The sequence below is a fragment of the Carcharodon carcharias genome, chromosome 11 (assembly GCF_017639515.1).
Source record: "Carcharodon carcharias isolate sCarCar2 chromosome 11, sCarCar2.pri, whole genome shotgun sequence".
NCBI lineage: Eukaryota > Metazoa > Chordata > Chondrichthyes > Lamniformes > Lamnidae > Carcharodon > Carcharodon carcharias.
Genome location: NC_054477.1, coordinates 53,202,041 through 53,219,387, shown reverse-complemented (window position 1 = coordinate 53,219,387; position 17,347 = coordinate 53,202,041). Strand labels below are relative to the sequence as shown.

The 17,347-nt window shown below is 41.4% G+C and overlaps 1 protein-coding gene across 3 annotated transcripts in view; it reads right to left on the bottom strand.

Annotated features, from left to right (window-relative positions):
• Positions 1–951: 951 nt before the first annotated feature.
• LOC121284462 (spermatogenesis-associated protein 13-like) overlaps positions 952–17,347 on the bottom strand; it is a 216,447-nt gene continuing 200,051 nt past the window's right edge. For all 3 annotated transcript variants that reach the window (XM_041199953.1, XM_041199954.1, XM_041199955.1), the window contains 2 exons: positions 4,283–4,357; positions 952–2,988 (listed from right to left, as the gene is read on the bottom strand). In XM_041199953.1, coding sequence (XP_041055887.1) covers positions 2,807–2,988; positions 4,283–4,357 — 257 coding nt within the window. In that variant the 3' untranslated portion in view covers positions 952–2,806. The remainder of the gene's footprint in view (positions 2,989–4,282; positions 4,358–17,347) is intronic.

The window sequence follows — 17,347 nt, the reverse complement described above, 5'->3', positions numbered from 1 at the left end:
GATTGAATGGTGGAGCAGACTCGATGGGCCGATTGGCCTAATTTCTGCTCCTATGTCTTATGGTCTTATAAACAGCATCCCACCAAAACGGGAATTATGACTAAATAATCTTAAATTCAGGTAGAACCAGATTGGAAAATGGTATTTTTGAAGAAAAGACTCCTCTGAATAGTCTGGTAGGAATTGTGGTAAACATTAGATTGGACTGGTACATGAAGCTCCACAGTCAAATATCCTGTAAGTACACATCAGCCATGGCTCAGTTTGTAGCACTTGAACGCACAACCTTCTGGCTCTGAGTGAAAGTCCAGCTCCAGGGATTTGAGCACGAAAATTTAGGCTAACACGCCAGGGGAAAACTCTCTGAGGTGCTATCTTCTGGGAGGGATGTTACACTGAGGCCTATGTGCCCTCTTAAATGGAAGTCAAAAATCCTTGAAGAACAGGGGGTGTCCTGGCCAATATTTCTCAATTAACATTACAAGAACATATCTGGTCATTATCACACTGCTGTCTGTGTGAGTTTGGTGTGTGCAAATTGGCTGCTACATTGCCTACATTATAACAAAGACTGCACTTCCCAACGCATTTTACAGCCAGTGAAGAACTTTCAAAGTTGTGGTGGGAAGTTGTGGGGCTGTGAAAGTTGTTGCATAGATATAAATCTTTGTTTCTGCTTTGCTGACACTCCCTGTGTAGCTCCATACAAAAATGTCCACTTGCGATAATTAATGATGGAGGTGCTGATGCTTATTCCAGCAAGAGTCAGGCATTCAGGACAGAAAGGAAAAATAAGGGAAAAACAAAGGTCCTACAATATGACAAGATAGGATTTAAGTAGCTGTTGACTCATCTGTTCCATGCAAGCAGACACACTGTTGTCTGAACATTGTCGGTCTTTTAAAAAGCAGCTTTTTATGCACCATGTTAAGTAAGAATGAACAAGTATCATTTGGAATGAGAAAATCATGTTTATTTCACCAAAATAAATGACTTCTGAGCAATTATTTTTTACATTAACAGCAGATAAATCACTTACTGCAACATAATAAAAACTAATCTACAAAAAATAGTTACATTAGTTATGTACATATATGCTTGAGATAACAATATTGTACAGCAGCCAATTAAATTGTTTTGAAGCGGTCATCTGCTCATAAGACTGCTCAGAAATGTAACAGTATACACCAGACATCACTATTATATGAGGTGGTAAATGTCATGAAAGAAAAACCAGTTTCAGTAAAAATATCAAGACATGTAAATCATCAGTATATACAAAGCAACCCATGTATTACAGATAATTTGGAAATATCCATTTACTGGATATTTTCAAAGCCTGCAAAATGAGAGGGGGAGTAATGTAATATTGAATAATAGCTAGTTACTATGGCTAATGTTCTTTGGTTCACAAAAGCTGCACTGCAGTTTGCCAGTAACATTTCCCCAACAGCTGGTTTCCTTTGTAATTTAAAGGTAACTGTTTCCAAACTGTTTTGGTTATAAATAAACATTTTTAAATCCTATTAGATTTTATGACATCCTTCATACAAATTTTCCAACAGTAACAAAACAAAAAGGCTGTTATTATTTTACAGTACAGTTTAAAGGCAAGACTTAAAATGGATGCAAAAAAAAAAATCACAATTCTGACACATTGGCAAAACATCGTGCTTATCTAGGGCTGTATGCCATTCCTGGAAACATGAAGCAATTCCATAAGTAATTATTGTATTCACTAAGAAACATTCTACTAAGAACTGATGACACAGTAGTTTGGTTTGGGGGCTCACAGTCCATGCCATAAATAGCAAATAAAAACAAAAGCACTGAGTCCTGTATGTTTGTTTTGGTAATTTTCATTTGGAGTGCTGAGAATTAAAGTTACTCTTGATCAACACTGTGAATTTAATGCCATATGCAAAATGAAAAAAGAAGTCCTATTGTGCTATTCTAATACAAGTAAACAAGGAAATTTAAGGCCTTGGCAGGCTAAAATACTGATCAGATACAAAAAAAAGTTTGATTTCCCTTTTGAGCACAAGATGATGGTGTTTCTGTTGCAATGAAGGAACATTCATCTGCAGGCATCGGCATTTAAAGCACATATCAGACACTATTATAAAAAACATTTTGCTTATATTTCTGTCTTTTCATATTAATATGGAACCCCTTATAATTCCAACCGCAAAATATACAATGTGCTTCTTACATTTCATGTTTCAAAACATTTGCTTGCTTAAAATGTCTATGTACCAACCAGTATCACCTTGTATTCAATAGTGTGCTTTTTTTTGAACAACTTTGTAATATAATCACATTTGTGATTTGTCTCAACTGGGTACATGCGAATTTGAATTTTGTCACTGTTCCATAAAATCTCAAGGCAAAGGGGTCAATGATTAACTAAAATATCTAGTACAAATGTACAGAGAGGAATGAAGAGACCCAATGTGATAGAATACTGGTAACTGTTCTCAATAACAGCATCATTCACAGCTATTGAAAATAATGTACTCATCATCTGTAAAATAGCCGGTGACAATAACTTACAAATTCACCAGAGTACATTTTGAAACTGCAGCTTTTTGTAACTGTTTGTCTCACAGTTGTATTATTTTCATTGCCTGGCTGATACAGATGTCAGAAAGGCCTCAATTGAGCTACTTGGAGAGTAGAAATACGGTGTAACATTCATAATTGATGGCTTTTATTGTTCAACTACTCAAAGCTGGAAGCTTTCCCAGAACCTTTGATCTCCACAGTGATTTTCTTAGATTTTTCTCCTTATGGTAACCATGTATTTTCATCTCTTAAAGGGCGTCAACTTGGTAAAGCTGTGCCAGAAGGGAGAAGGTTTACGTTTGGGTTCAGCCAATGCAAACACCTGTTGCTGAGGGAGGCTGGTAGGCACAGTGATGTGTCGCTGGTGGAGTGGATGCAGAGATTGATGTGGAGGAGGAACTGAAAATCCACTATAACTCACCCCTGGAACAGTAAAAATAAAGAATCTTATATTGCTGTTAATTAACTATTTAATCAGAATCAAACAATCTACTGAGCATCATAACAAATTTGTATGCATACAGTGATACGCACTGCACTAATGTGCTTTTTGTCACTTCTGCATCAAGGTCATTCCTTTCAGCTAAAACAGTGTTGTGAATAAAGCAACTGCTTCATGCAGTGACCACCATTGCCAAAACTATTCGACATCAGATCAGAAAGAATAGGATTTCCTCTTGTCTTCCATCCCCAATCTCAACCAAACTGAAACAGAATTCTGAAAAGCCAAAAGAATGTCACACATGACAGTAGCCCAAAGCTTCTGCATAGCACAGAAGATTTTCTTTTCCTAGTTCAGCCTGCTAACTAAATATCTAGACAAGTAGTGAGCAAGTACAATGACATGAGTTGCCATATCATCTTGAGTAGAATTAATTCAGTATCCCATTAATCTGTATTATATATTCAATGCGTAAAACAAGTAGATATTCAGCTGTAGTATTACATCTAGCAAAAAGAGACCCTGAATTTTGCAGAAATAAAAGCGATCTTAAGATGTCATGATGGTTTTTGTTTCCATGGGAAAATCAGAAATCCTGGAATCCTATGTAATTAAAAGATAATTTGGTTTATTCAGTTAGTGCAAGTACTAGCCATAACCATTCTTTCCTCTCCCCCTGAAAAAAGTACAAGGTTTCAGGTCAAATTATGCTCCTTCCCTTAAGATATTTAAACAAGTTACTTGCTAGGATTTTATTACATTTTCATTCAAGCTCACAACTGGTACTTTCTCTAGAAATAACACACTTGTGTGTTATGACGTTTACCTGAACATTTTACACAGTGGGAAATTAAAACTATTTTGGTTGCTATAAGTTGCAGTTTGCCTATTGCTATATACTGCGAACATATCAAAATGTCAGGAAGTGAGCCGCTGGCCCATCTAGCACATCCTACATAGTCGTGATATTATGCATCAACGATACGCACACTCCCTATCCACCCTATAATCTCCTGGGAAAAATGAAAAACCAGATAAAACCCAGTGAGGGGCATATAAAAAATGGAAAATTCCTTTCCCATATCTTAGGGTGATCAAAACTAATCCAGGAGATACTCATTTAATTTTTTAAACCTTTAAAATACTATATTTTTACACCATTTATTTGAAAAGAATCACTGAAATCAGCTGCTCAAAATCTGAAGCCTGTGCGATCTCCTTAAATATTTTACCGGACTACACAATGGAAACCTTTAAATATGTTTTCCTACTTACCTTTCATCTTCCCATGCCTGGATTTTTTGGCATTTAACATTGCTTGTTTCTTCTGATTTTCTGGTATTACAAATCCTGAAAGAAGATTAATGCAAAAGAAAACTCTTTATTGATATGTAACCGTTATGAACACACTCCATAATCAACCAAAAATATGCATGTGTGATACTGCAAAGGAGAAGAGCAAATCATTAAGAACAAGAATCTCTTTTGAACACAATTTTCTTCCTGTTCTTGCTCAGAATGCATGTTTCTCATCACAGAAGTGAATTTCCAGTTTCTGTCAGCACATGAAAATGGCTCCAAGGCAATGATGATTGTTACTCAGTGTGACTTTCCTTCTAACACCTCAAGTAGGGAAACACTTGCCCTGCACTCAAAATCCTGCTTCCCCATCAAGTATTGATGAGGTCAGGCACCATATACTGGGGCAGAGCCTTGAATATATGATCCTGTCACCATGCAACAGCAACATATCATGCTGTATTATGGTCATTCACACTTGATATTCCTAGTAACGTCCTACTCAGCTATTTGAATTTCAGCTTTATCATTGGATTCCTCCACCTGCAATGGTTACTTTAGCTGTGTAGGAGTGTGCATTAAAAACACATTCTTTTATGGTAGTAATTAGAATACTGAGAGTGAGGAGGCAGTTGGCATAGTGATAATGTTACTGGTCTAGTAATCCAGAGGCCCAGGCTAATGGTCTGGGGACACAGGTTCAATTCCCATGATGGCAGCTGGTGGAATTTAAATTCAATTACTAAAGCTGGAATTAAAAGCTGGTCTGATGGTGACATGAAATCACTGTCGATTGTTGTTAAAAACCCATCTGGTTCACGAATATCCCTTAGGGAAGGAAATCTGCTGTCCTTATCTGGTCTGGCCTACATGTGACTCCAGACCGACAGCAATGTGGTTGACTCTTAAGTACCCTCTGGAATGCCCTAGCAAGCCACTCAGTTGTATCAAACTGCTACAAAGTCTGAAAGAAATGAAACCGGACAGATACCAGCATTGATCTAGGCACTCAAAATGACACTGCATATCCTGTCCTGGAGGCCTGTGCCAAAATTGGAAGAGCTGTCCCACAGACTAACAAAGTAACAGCTTGACATTGTCTGTAAGGTATGATTCCATGAACATATGACTATGTTCCAGGCAGCACCATCACCATTCCTGGGTATGTTCTGTCCCAGCGACAGGACAGACCCACCAGAGGTGGCGGCAAAGTGGTATATAGTCGTGAGTGAGTTGCCCTCGGAGTCCTCAACATCGACTTTGGACCCCATGAAGTCCCATGGCATCAGGTCAAACATGGGCAAGGAAACCTCCTGCTGGTTGCCATCTGGGAAGAGTGTTCTGCAGTCAGCATCACAGTCTGCACTGGAGTGCTGCTTTGGGAGTTCGGTGAGGAGGGAATGAGGTGATCCTTTGAGTACCGTGAGTATGATCGGGTAAGTTTTTACTACTTTTATTGCTTATGGTTTTTAAGGTTTTATTTTGTGGTTCATCGTTTGTAAGGGCTATATTCTATATCAGGGATGAGCAGGGAAGAAGGGCCCTAGAGTAATTGATATTATTTGATACTAAGTATCATCCAAAATGTTTAATTTCATTTAAAGGGGTAAGTCATGGCAGGAGAGCTCAAAGCCGTGGTGTGCTCCTCCTGCTCTATGTGGGAAGCCAGGAACATTTCCAGTGCCTGGGGCCAGCATGTGTGCAGGAAGTGTCTCCAGCTGCAGCTCCTGGAAGCCTGGGTTTCGGAGCTGGAGTGGCAGCTGGGGAAACTGTGAAGCATCTGCGAGGGGGAGGGTATTGTGGATAGCACGTACAGAGGGGTGGTCACACCGCAGGCTTAGAGCCCGTTGGCAAGAAGGGAATGGGTGACCACCTGGCAGAGCAAGAGGACTAGGCTGGCAGTGCAGGAATCTCCTGTGGCTATTCCCCTGCAAAACAGGTATACCGTTTTGGATACTATTGAGGGGACTAGCCTCTCAGGGGAAAGCAGCAACAGCCAAATTCGTTGCACCACAGTTGGCTCTGCTGCACAGGGGAGGAGTAAAAAGTGTGGGAATGCAATAGTTATAGGGGGTTCAATTGTAAGGGGAATAGATAGGCATTTCTGTGGCCGCAAATGAGACTCCAGGATGGTATGTTGCCTCCCTGGTGCTAGGGTCAAGGGTGTCTCAGACATTCCCCCTACAGGACACTCTGAAGGGGGAGGGTGAACAGCCAGTGGTCATGATACACATTGGTACAAACGACATAGGTAAAAAAAAGGGATGAGGTCCTAAAAGCAGAATATAGGGAGTTAGGAAGTAAGTTGAAAAGTAGGACCTCAAAGGTAGTGATCTCAGAATTATTACCAGTGCCACGTGCTAGTCAGCGTAGAAATAGCAGGATATATCGGATGAATATGTGGCTGAATAGACGGTGTGAGGGGGAGCGTTTCAGATTCCTGGGACATTGGGACCGGTTCTGGGGAAGGTGGGACCAGTACAAACTGGAAGGGTTACACCTGGGCAGGACCGGGACTGATGTCCTAGGGGGAATATTTGCTAGAGTGGTTGCGGAGGGTTTAAACTAAAATGGCAGGGGGTGGGAACCTATGCAAAGAGTCAGCGGAGGAGGAATCAAGGACAAGAACAAAAGACAGAAAGGGGAATAAGATAAGTCATAGGTAGAGAAATCAAGGGCAAGAATCAAACAGAGCCTCAGTGAAAAATAGTGGGACCAGGACAACTAATGTTAAAAAGACAAGCCTTTGTGCCTTAACGCGAGGAGTATTTGCAGTAAAGTGGGTGAATTAACCATGCAAATAGATGTAAACAGGTATGATATAGTCGGGATTATGGAGACATGGCTGCAGGGTGACCAGGGATGGGAACTGAACATCCAGGGATATTCAGTATTTAGGAAGGACAGACAAAAAGGAAAAGGCGGTGGAGTTACATTGCTGGTTAGAAAGAAAATTAACGCAATAATAAGGAAAGATATTATGTCCGACGATGTGGAATCTGTATGGGTAGAGCTGAGAAACACTAAGGGGCAAAAAACGTTAGTGGGGGTTGTATATAGACCCCCAAACTGTAGTGGTGATGTTGCAAATGGCATTAAACAGGAAATTAGCGACGAGTGCAATAAAGGAACATCTGTAATTATGGGTGACTTTAATCTGCATATAGATTGGGTAAATCAAATTAGTAACAATACCGTAGAGGAGGAATTCCTGGAGTATATACGGGATAGTTTTCTGGACCAATACATTGAGGAACCAAATAGAGAACAGGACATCCTAGACTGGGTATTGTGTAATGAGAAAGGAATAATTGGCAATCTAGTTGTGCGAGAACCCTTAGTGATGAGTGACCATAATATGATAGATTCTTCATCAAGATGGAGTGTGACGTAGTTGACTCTGAGACTAAGGTCCTGAATCTTAATAAAGGAAATTACAATGGTATGAGGCGCGAGTTGACTATAATGGATTGGGAAACGTTACTTAAAAGGATGACGGTGGATAGGCAATGGCAAACATTCAAAGAGCGCAAGGGTGAACTGCAACAATTGTTTATCCCTGTAAAAGTAAAACAGGAAAGCTGGCCAAACCATGGCTTACAAGGGAAATTAAAGATAGTATTAGATCCAAGGAAGAGGCATACAAATTGGCTAAAAAAAAAAACAGACCTGAGGACTGGGTGCAGTTTAGAATTCATCAAAGGAGGACCAAGGGATTGATTAAGAAGGGGAAAATAACGTACGAGAGTAAGCTTGCAGGGAATATAAAAACTGACTGTAAAAGTTTCTATAGTTATGTGAAGGGAAAAAGGTGAAGACAAATGTAGGTCCCTTACAGTCAGAAACAGGGGAATTTATAATGGGGAACAAAGAAATGGCTGACCAACTAAATATATACTTTGGTTCTGTCTTCACAAAAGAGGAAACAAATAATATACCAGAAATGTTGGGGAACACAGGGCTTAGTGAGGGAGGAACTGAAAAAAAATCAGTATTAGAAGGGAAATGGCATTGGGGAAATTGATGGGATTGAATGCCAATAAATCCCCAGGGATTAATAATCTACATCCCAGAGTACTTAAGGGAGTGGCCCTAGAAATAGTGGACGCATTGGTGGTCATCTTCCAAGATTCTATAGACTCTGGAACAGTTCCTACAGATTGGAGGGTAGCTAATGTAACCCCACTATTTAAAAAGGGAGGTAGAGAGAAAATGGAATTATACACCAGTCAGCCTGACGTTGGCAGTGGGGAAAACTCTAGAGTCCATTATAAAAGATTTAATAGCTGAGCACTTGGAAAACAGTAGCAGAATTGGACAGAGTCAGCATAGATTTATGAAAGGGAAATCATGCTTGACAAATCTACTGGAATTTTTTGAGGATGTAACTAGTAGAGTTGATGTGGGGGAGCCAGTGGATGTGGTTTATTTGGACTTCCAGAAGGCTTTCGATAAAGTCCCACATAAGAGATTAGCGTGTAAAATTAAAGCGCATGGGATTGGGGGTAGTGTATTGAGATGGATAGAAAACTGGTTGGCAGACAGGAAACAAAGAGTAGGAATAAACGGATCGTTTTCCGAATGGCAGGCAGTGACTAGTGGGGTACCGCAGGGATCGGTGCTGGGACCCCAGCTATTCACAATATATCTTAATGATTTAGATGAGAGAACTAAGTTTAATATCTCCAAATTTGCAGATGACACAAAGCTGGGTGGGAGGGTGAGCTGTGAGGAGGATGCAGAGATGCTTCAGTATGATTTGGACAAGTTGAGTGAGTGGGCAAATGCATGGCAGGTGCAATATAATGTGGATAAGTGTGAGGTTATCCACTTTGGTAGCAAAAACAAGAAGGCAGATTATCTGAATGGCTATAAATTGAGAGAGGGGAATGTGCAACGAGAACTGGGTTTCCTCGTACCCCAGTCGTTGAAGGTAAGCATGCAGGTGCAGCAGGCAGTAAAGAAGGCAAATGGTATGTTGGTCTTCATAGCGAGAGGATTCAAGTACAGGAGCAGGGATGTCTTGCTGCAATTATACAGGGCCTTGGTGAGACCACACCTGGAATACTGTGAGCAGATTTGGTCTCATTATCTGAGGAAGGATGTACCTGCTATAGAGGGAGTGCAGCGAAGGTTTACCAGACTGATTCCTGGGATGGCGGGGCTGACATATGAGGAGAGATTGAGTCGGTTAGGATTATATTCGCTGGAGTTCAGAAGAATGAAGGGGGATCTCATAGAAACCTATAAAATTCTAACAGGACTGGACAGGGTAGATGCAGGAAGGATGTTCCCGAAAATGGGAGCAGCCTATTAAGTTGGATGATCAGCCATTATCATGATGAATGGCGGAGCAGGCTCGAAGGGCCGAATGGCCTACTCCTGCTCCTATTTTCTATGTTTCTATCTATAACCGCCCCTCAACTTATGAATCAATTCTCCTCATGTTGAACACCACTTGGAGGAAGCACTGACGATGGCTAGGGCACAGAATGCACTCTGGGTGGGGGACTTCAATGTCCATCACCAAGAGTGACTCAGTAGCTTGACTACTGACTGAGCTGGCCAACTCCTAAAGGACATAGCTGCTAGACTGGGTCTTTGGCAGGTGATGAAGGAAAAACCTTCTTGACCTTGTCCCTATTGCAGGTGCATTGGTCCATGACAGTGTTGGCAGGAGTGACTGCTTTGTCTTTGTGGAGACAAAGTCCCATCTTCACATTGAGGATACCCTCCATCATGTTATGTGGCACTACCACCATACTGAATGGGATAGGTTTCAAACAGGTCTAGCAACTCAAGACTGGGCAACCATGAGGCACTGTGGGCCATCAGCAGCAGCAGAATTGTATTCAACCACAATCTGTAACCTCATGGCCTGGCATATCACTCATTATCACCAAGCTAGGGGCTCAACCCTGGTTCAATGAAGAGTTCAGGAGTACATGCCAGGAACAGCACCAAGCATACCTGAAAATAAGGTGTCAGCCTGGTGAAGCTACAACATAGAACTACTTGCATCCCAAACAGCAGAAGCTGCATGCAATAGACCAACGAGTCTGATCAGATCTAAGCTCTGCAGTACTGCCACATCCAGTCGTGAATTGGTGGTGGACAATTAAACAACTCACTGGAGGGAGAGGCTCCACAAATATCCCTATTCTTAATGAAGGGGGAACCCAGCACATCAGTGCGAAAGACAAGGCTGCAGCATTTGCAGCATCTTCGGCCAGAAGTGCCGAGTGAATGATCCATCTCAGCCTCTTCCTGAAGTCCCCAGCATCACAGATGCCAATCTTCAGCCAATTCAATTCACTCCATGTGATATCAAAAAATGGCTGAAAGCACTGAACACTGCAAAGGCTATGGGCCCTGATAACATTCTGGCATTAGTACTGAAGACTTGTGCTCCAGAACTAGCTGCACCCTTAGCCAAGCTGTTCCAGTACAGCTACATCACTGGCATCTACCTGGCACTATGGAAAATTGCCCAGGTATGACCTATCCACAAAGAGCAGGATAAATCCAACTGGCCAATTACTGCCCCCATCGGTCTAAACTCGATTATCAGCAAAGTGATGGAGAGTGTGTTGTCAATAGTGCTATCCATCGGCATTTACTCAGCAATAACCTGCTCACTGACACTCATTTTGGGTTCTGCCAGGACCACTCAGCTACTGACCTCATTAAAGCCTTTGTCCAAACATGGACAAAAGAGCTGAAAGAGGCAAGGCGAGAGTGACCGACCTTGACATCAAGGCAGCACTTGACCAAGTGTGGCATCAAGGAGCCCCAGCAAAACGGGAGTTGATGAGAATCAGGGAGAAAACCTTCCGCTGGTAGGAGTAATAATAGCACAAAGGAAGGAGGATGGTTGTGATTGTTGGAGGTCAATCATCTCAGTCCCAGTTCATCACTGCAGGAATTCCTCAGGGCAGTTTCCTAGGCCCAGCCATCTTACATTGTTTCATCAATGACCTTCCCTTCATCATAAGGTCAGAAATGGGGATGTGCGTGGATGGTTGCACAATATTCTGCACCATTCACGACTCCACGGGTACTAAAGAGGTCCATGTCCATATGCAGTAAGACCTGTACAGTATTCAGGCTTGGACTGATAAGTAGCAAGTAACATTCAGGCCACAGAAGTGCTAGGCAATGAACAAATTCAACAAGAAAGGATCTAACCATCTCCCCTTGGCACTCAATGGCATTACCATCGCTGAATCCCCCACCATCAACATGCTGGGGGGTTACCATTGACTAGAAACAGAACTGGACCTGCCATATAAATGCTGTGGCTTTTACTTTTTCTTCATTTACAGGATGTGGGCTTTGCTGGCTAGGCCAGCATTTATTGCTCATCCCTAATTGCCCTTGAGGGAGTGGTGGTGAGCTGCCTTCTTGAAATGCTGCAGTCCCTGTACAGTAGATACACCCACATGGCTGTTAGGGAAGGAGTTCCTGGATTTTGACCCAGCGACAGTGAAGGAATGGAAAACTCAGGATGGTGAGTGGCTTGAAGTGGAGCATCCAGGTAGTGGTGTTCCCATGCATCTGCTTCTCTTGTCCTTCTAGATGGTAGTGATTGTGGGTTTGGAAGGTGCTGCCTAAGGAGCAATGATGAATTTCTGCAGTGTATCTAGTAGATGGTACACACTGCTGCTACTGTTGATCAGTGGTGGAGGAAGTGAATGTTTGTGGATGGGGTGCCAATCAAGCGCTGCAGAATTCCTAGCCTACTGCAAGGGCAGGTCAGAGGCTGGGAATTCTGCAGGGATAACTTACCTCCTGACTCCCCAAAGCCTGTCCACCATCTACGAGGCACAAGTCAGGAGTGTGATGGAATACTCTCTGCTTGCCTGGATGAGTGTAGCTCCAGCAATACTCAAGAAGCTTGACACCTTCCAGACAAAGCAGCCCACTTGATTGGCATCCCACCTTAAACATTCACTCCCTCCACCACCAATGCATAGTGGCAGTAGTGTGTACAGTCTACAAGGTTCACTGCAGCAACTCACTAAGGCTCCTTCAACAGCACCTTCCAAATTCTATGACCTCTACCACCTAGGACAAAGACAGCAGATGCATGGAAACATCACCACCTGCAAGTTCCCCTCCAAGCCACTCATCATCCTAACCTTGCATTGTTACTCCTTCACTGTCATTGGGTCAATATCCTGAAACTCCCTCTCTAACAACAGTGTGGGTGTTCATACAACACATGGACTGCAGCAGTCCAAGAAAGCAGCTCACCAGCACCTTTCAAGGGCAATTAGGGATGGGCACTAAATGCTGGCTTAGCCAGCGACGCTCACATCCCATGAACAAATAATTTTTTAAAAATCAACACAAGGTGATAACTGCAGGGCAGGAAATGCTTTTGGCAGTTTTTACAGCATGCATATCTCTAACTGGGGCTTAATTGATAAATTGATGATGGCCCTCCTCACTGTTCGTAAAACCTTCTACTTATGTGTAATTAGTACAGTTCAAGATTTTGGGCGCTATATCCAAGTCCAAATGTAGCTTAACACGTCACCTTAGCACTGACAAGTATTGGATTTTTAGAGGAAGTACTGCATTGTCAGCTTTCAAATGAAACCTTAAACCAGAGATCTGTCCTCTCAGATGGGCATTAAAAATTCTATGGCATTATTTCAAAAAAATAGGGGCATTCTCTCTGTCAAAGTCAATGTTCATTCGGTCTTTTTCCGAAAGGCAGGCAGTGACTAGTGAGGTACCGCAGGGATCAGTGCTGGGACCCCAGCTATTCACAATATATCTTAATGATTTAGATGAGGGAACTAAATGTAATATCTCCAAATTTGCAGATGACAGAAAGCTGGGTGGGAGGATGAGCTGTGAGGAGGATGCAGAAATGCTTCAGTGTGATTTGGACAAGCTGAGTGAGTGGGCAAATGCATGGCAGATGCAGTATAATGTGGATAAATATGAGGTTATCCACTTTGGCGGCAAAAGCAGGAAGGCAGATTATTATCTGAATGGCTATAAATTGAGAGAGGGGAATGTGCAACGAGACCTGGGTGTCCTTGTACACCAGTTGCTGAAGGTAAGCAGCAGGCAGTAAAGAAGGCAAATGGTATGTTGGCCTTCATAATGAGAGGATTCGTGTACAGGAGCAGGGATGTCTTTCTGCAATTATACAGGGCCTTGGTGAGACCACAACTGGAATACAGTGTGCAGGTTTTGGTCTCATTATTGAGGAAGGATGTACTTGCTATAGAGGAAGTGCAGCGAAGGTTTACCAGACTGATTGCTGGGATGGCGGGGCTGACATATGAGGAGTGATTGAGTCGGTTAGGATTATATTCGCTGGAGTTCAGAAGAATGAGTTGGGGGGGGACCTCATAGAAACCTATAAAATTCTAACAGGACTAGATAGGGTAGATGCAGGAAGGATGTTCCCAATGGTGGGGAAGTACTTCTGCTCCTATTTTCTATGTTTCTATTCCTCATCCAAAACCACCCAAAAACTGTTTAATTAGTCATTCGGTTCTTTGCTGTTTGTGGGCCCTTCCTGTGCACAAATTGGTTGCAGGTATTTGCCTACAAAGCAACAATGAAAATGCTTTGAAAGTAATTCAATGCCTGTAAAGTATTTTGTCCGGAGGATCGGAAAGATGCCACATAATGGAAATTGTTTATTTTACATTCTGCTTTCAAATTGCAAGTGCTTGCAATTTAGCTCTAAACAATAATAAAATCAATGTATTATATAAAAGGATAGAATGACTCTTAAAATGCTTATTGAATTATATCAGCATGCCGCGATCCAGTTATAATCCATACCTAATCCTAATTCACCTATTGTTCTTGATGCCCCATGTGCAATGCCATTGGAAATCAAGAAATTATCTAATTCGTTTTTGAAAGTACTTATTAACACAACTTTAATAGTTGTGGCAAAATAACTCTACATTTTGATCAACCTCTGTGTAAAAGAATAATTGCCACCTTTTCTAATTATCTTAATTTTTACCCTTCATCTTCATCAGGTGGTAATGATCTCTCATTGTTTACCTTATCGTAGCCTTTGATAACTTTGAAAAATTTGTTCAGCCACCCATTAACCTTTTCAGATTTGATGAAAGAGCACCAACTATAATGTAACCCTGCATCTCTGCCCCCATCATATTACATGTATGCTGCATAGTTTACACTGCTTTTCCCATAGATGCCCAAAACTATACACAATACTTCAGCAACAAGTTAAAACTTTGTACAAGTTTAATATTACCTCTTTGCTTTTGTATTCTAAGTATCTCAAAAAAAAATTCTGCTCATCTTATGACTTAATGTATATAATTGCAGTGTTTATTTTAATGACTTGTATATCTACATGATTATTTCCTTTCCCATGTTTTCTTTCACCAACTGCTTGCCCTACCAGCATATCTCTAAATCATCCAATTTGACAGACACTTCGGATCAAAGATGATTCTGGTGCACATCTAACTCAATGTCATCAGTGTCAAAGCTGTACATTCTATTTTATTGAGCATTTTTCTTTCTGTTTACAGCTACAATGGAGTAGGTTAATTTGTGTAATTTCACATATTGCACACAGCACAAAGATTTTAAATTACTAACTTAGTGCAAATTGCGGTAATAACAAATGGTATATATAGTCACGTGAAGTTATTTTAAACTATGTACTAAATAGTCTGTTTTATCCAACGTAGGCAAAAGTTGTTAGATCAACCATACAATTAGCATGGAATGTAATCAGGAAAGGCTTTTACACCCACCCACCCCCCACTGACACCACCAACTCTCAAATGGTTGAATAAAACACTAGTTTGAAGAAAAGTTCTGGGAAATCTTTTATGGGTTTAGGTTAGTTACCTACTGATTATTTTCTTGCTATTTTTACAAAACAAGGCATACTAGACAAAAAACTTGAAGTCAGCTGCAAGTGACTGTTTTTACAGTGTGTCCAGCATTCCTTGGCCTGGATTTTTTTGTTCCCGAGTCAGATAGTGGGAGTCAGGAAATTTCCTGGCTGCCGCATCCACCTGGGGAAAAAGTGCCCCAAACGGCAGGATGGAGTCAGGCCCATCGCCACCCCAATGCAGACTGGAGCGGCCACGGCACTGAGGACAGCCAAGGGAGACTGTTTAAAAGGTAAGCCTTGGTTCTCTGGGACATTGTCCCAGTGTTTTTCTTAAACATTAGGCCCTATAGCCCCTCAACCCCATGCCAAAACATGTAAACGCACCTATGCCCATGGCCTCTTACAGCCCCTATGCCAATTTAGTGCTAACTCATCATCCCCTACCCACCACCTTTTGCCTTTACACCCTCCATGCCAACTCACCCATCTACCTTGGGCGGATCTTAAGAACCACACTGGATGAAATAACTAAAGCTCTAAATATCTATTACAGAGTTCACCATATAAAAAAACACTCCCAGTCAAGAGCCATTCAAAGCATCTAAATCTCAAGTACTTAATCCCTTATTAAAACCAATAGGCTTGTATTCAGAGCCACACATCAAAGGCAGCTATTCCTTTAATAATCCCTTTCAGCTGTCAATCAAACAGTGAATTTACAAAGCCCAACATGATAATGGTAGGCTGTGGATAGCAGCCAAACATCAATAATGCAATTATGATAGCACTTAGGGTTACATAAACAAATAGCTATTGAAACATGCTAGAATGGATTTTTTTTCCAACTCTAAGACAAAGCCAGGTAGTTTTTTTTCTCCCATTTTTAAAGAGCTGGCAATTTAAATAACTTGACAGTTCTACAGAGCTTATGTGCCCTTCAAGAATATTTATAACTTCTCTAAAGATTCATAACTCCACACTGCAAGATAAGACCCTTCTGCCAGTGAAAACGAAGTCTGCTTGAACTCAGCATCATGTTCAAACGGCCCTGCTGAATTCAGGGTTCCCCATCAGAGTCACACCTGCCTCCTTCTCCCTTACCCTGGAGAAAATAGGACCAGCCTGAAATGGGGGAGAGGGGAAGGGACTTCGGATCCTGCCCGCCATTTTGGAAGCCTCTGGAGTCTCCATGAAAATCCAGGGCAATATGTAAGAAACCTAAAAGGACCATGTTTAACCAACCTGACAGTCATTTTTTCCTGGGTTTTTTTTTGAGAAACAGAAAATAAGACAATGTTTTTGTTTCTCCTTACACTTGTGTGCCTATAGAAAACAATACTATTTCCTCTTATGTTCTTGATAATTTTATACATATTTCCTCTTTGCTACCTTCATCTTTTTAACCACCTTCCAAAGCTGCTCTGTTTGTCATCCTCCCCTTTATTGTATATATAATTTGTATTTGTATAGAATACAAAAGCAAAGTTGTTAGGCTAACTTTCTATAAATCACTAGTTAGGCCTTAGATGGAGTATTTTGACCAATTCTGGGCATTACTGTAGGCACAGTAAGGCTTTCAAGACAGAATGCAGTGGAAAATTACCAGAAGGGCTGAGGGGTTTCAGTTATGTGGAGAGAGCAGAAAAGTTTGGGATTGTTCTCACTGGAGCAGTAATGGATAAGGGGCTATTTATTTGAGGTGCTCAAACCAAGTATGTTTGATGGCGCAATTAAGAACAAACTATGTTCACCAGCAGGAGGGCTGATAACCAGGACAGATTTAAGATAATTGGCAAAAGACCTGGGAGGAGAGGAGTAGAGTTTATTTTGCGCAGTGAGTTCTGATGATCTGGAAGAACTGTCTTAAAGGGTAGTGAAAGCAGATTCAATAGCATCTTTCTAAAGGTAACTGCATAATTATTTGAAAAAGAAAATAAGTGGAGGAGTATAGGAAAGAACAGAAGAATGTGACTAATTGAATAGCTCTACAAAAGAGCTAGCAAAGTCAAGATGGGCAGAATACCTCAATTCTATTAATTTTCTTCATTTTGCATGAAGAATTGTAAAAATGTGGAGTAGTTGAAGCACATAGTATTATTGCATTTAAGAGGAGACTTAATGCTAACAAAGGGGGATGGAGTGGGCAGGATAATAAGGTGATGTTTAGAATGAGAGGAGCTTTC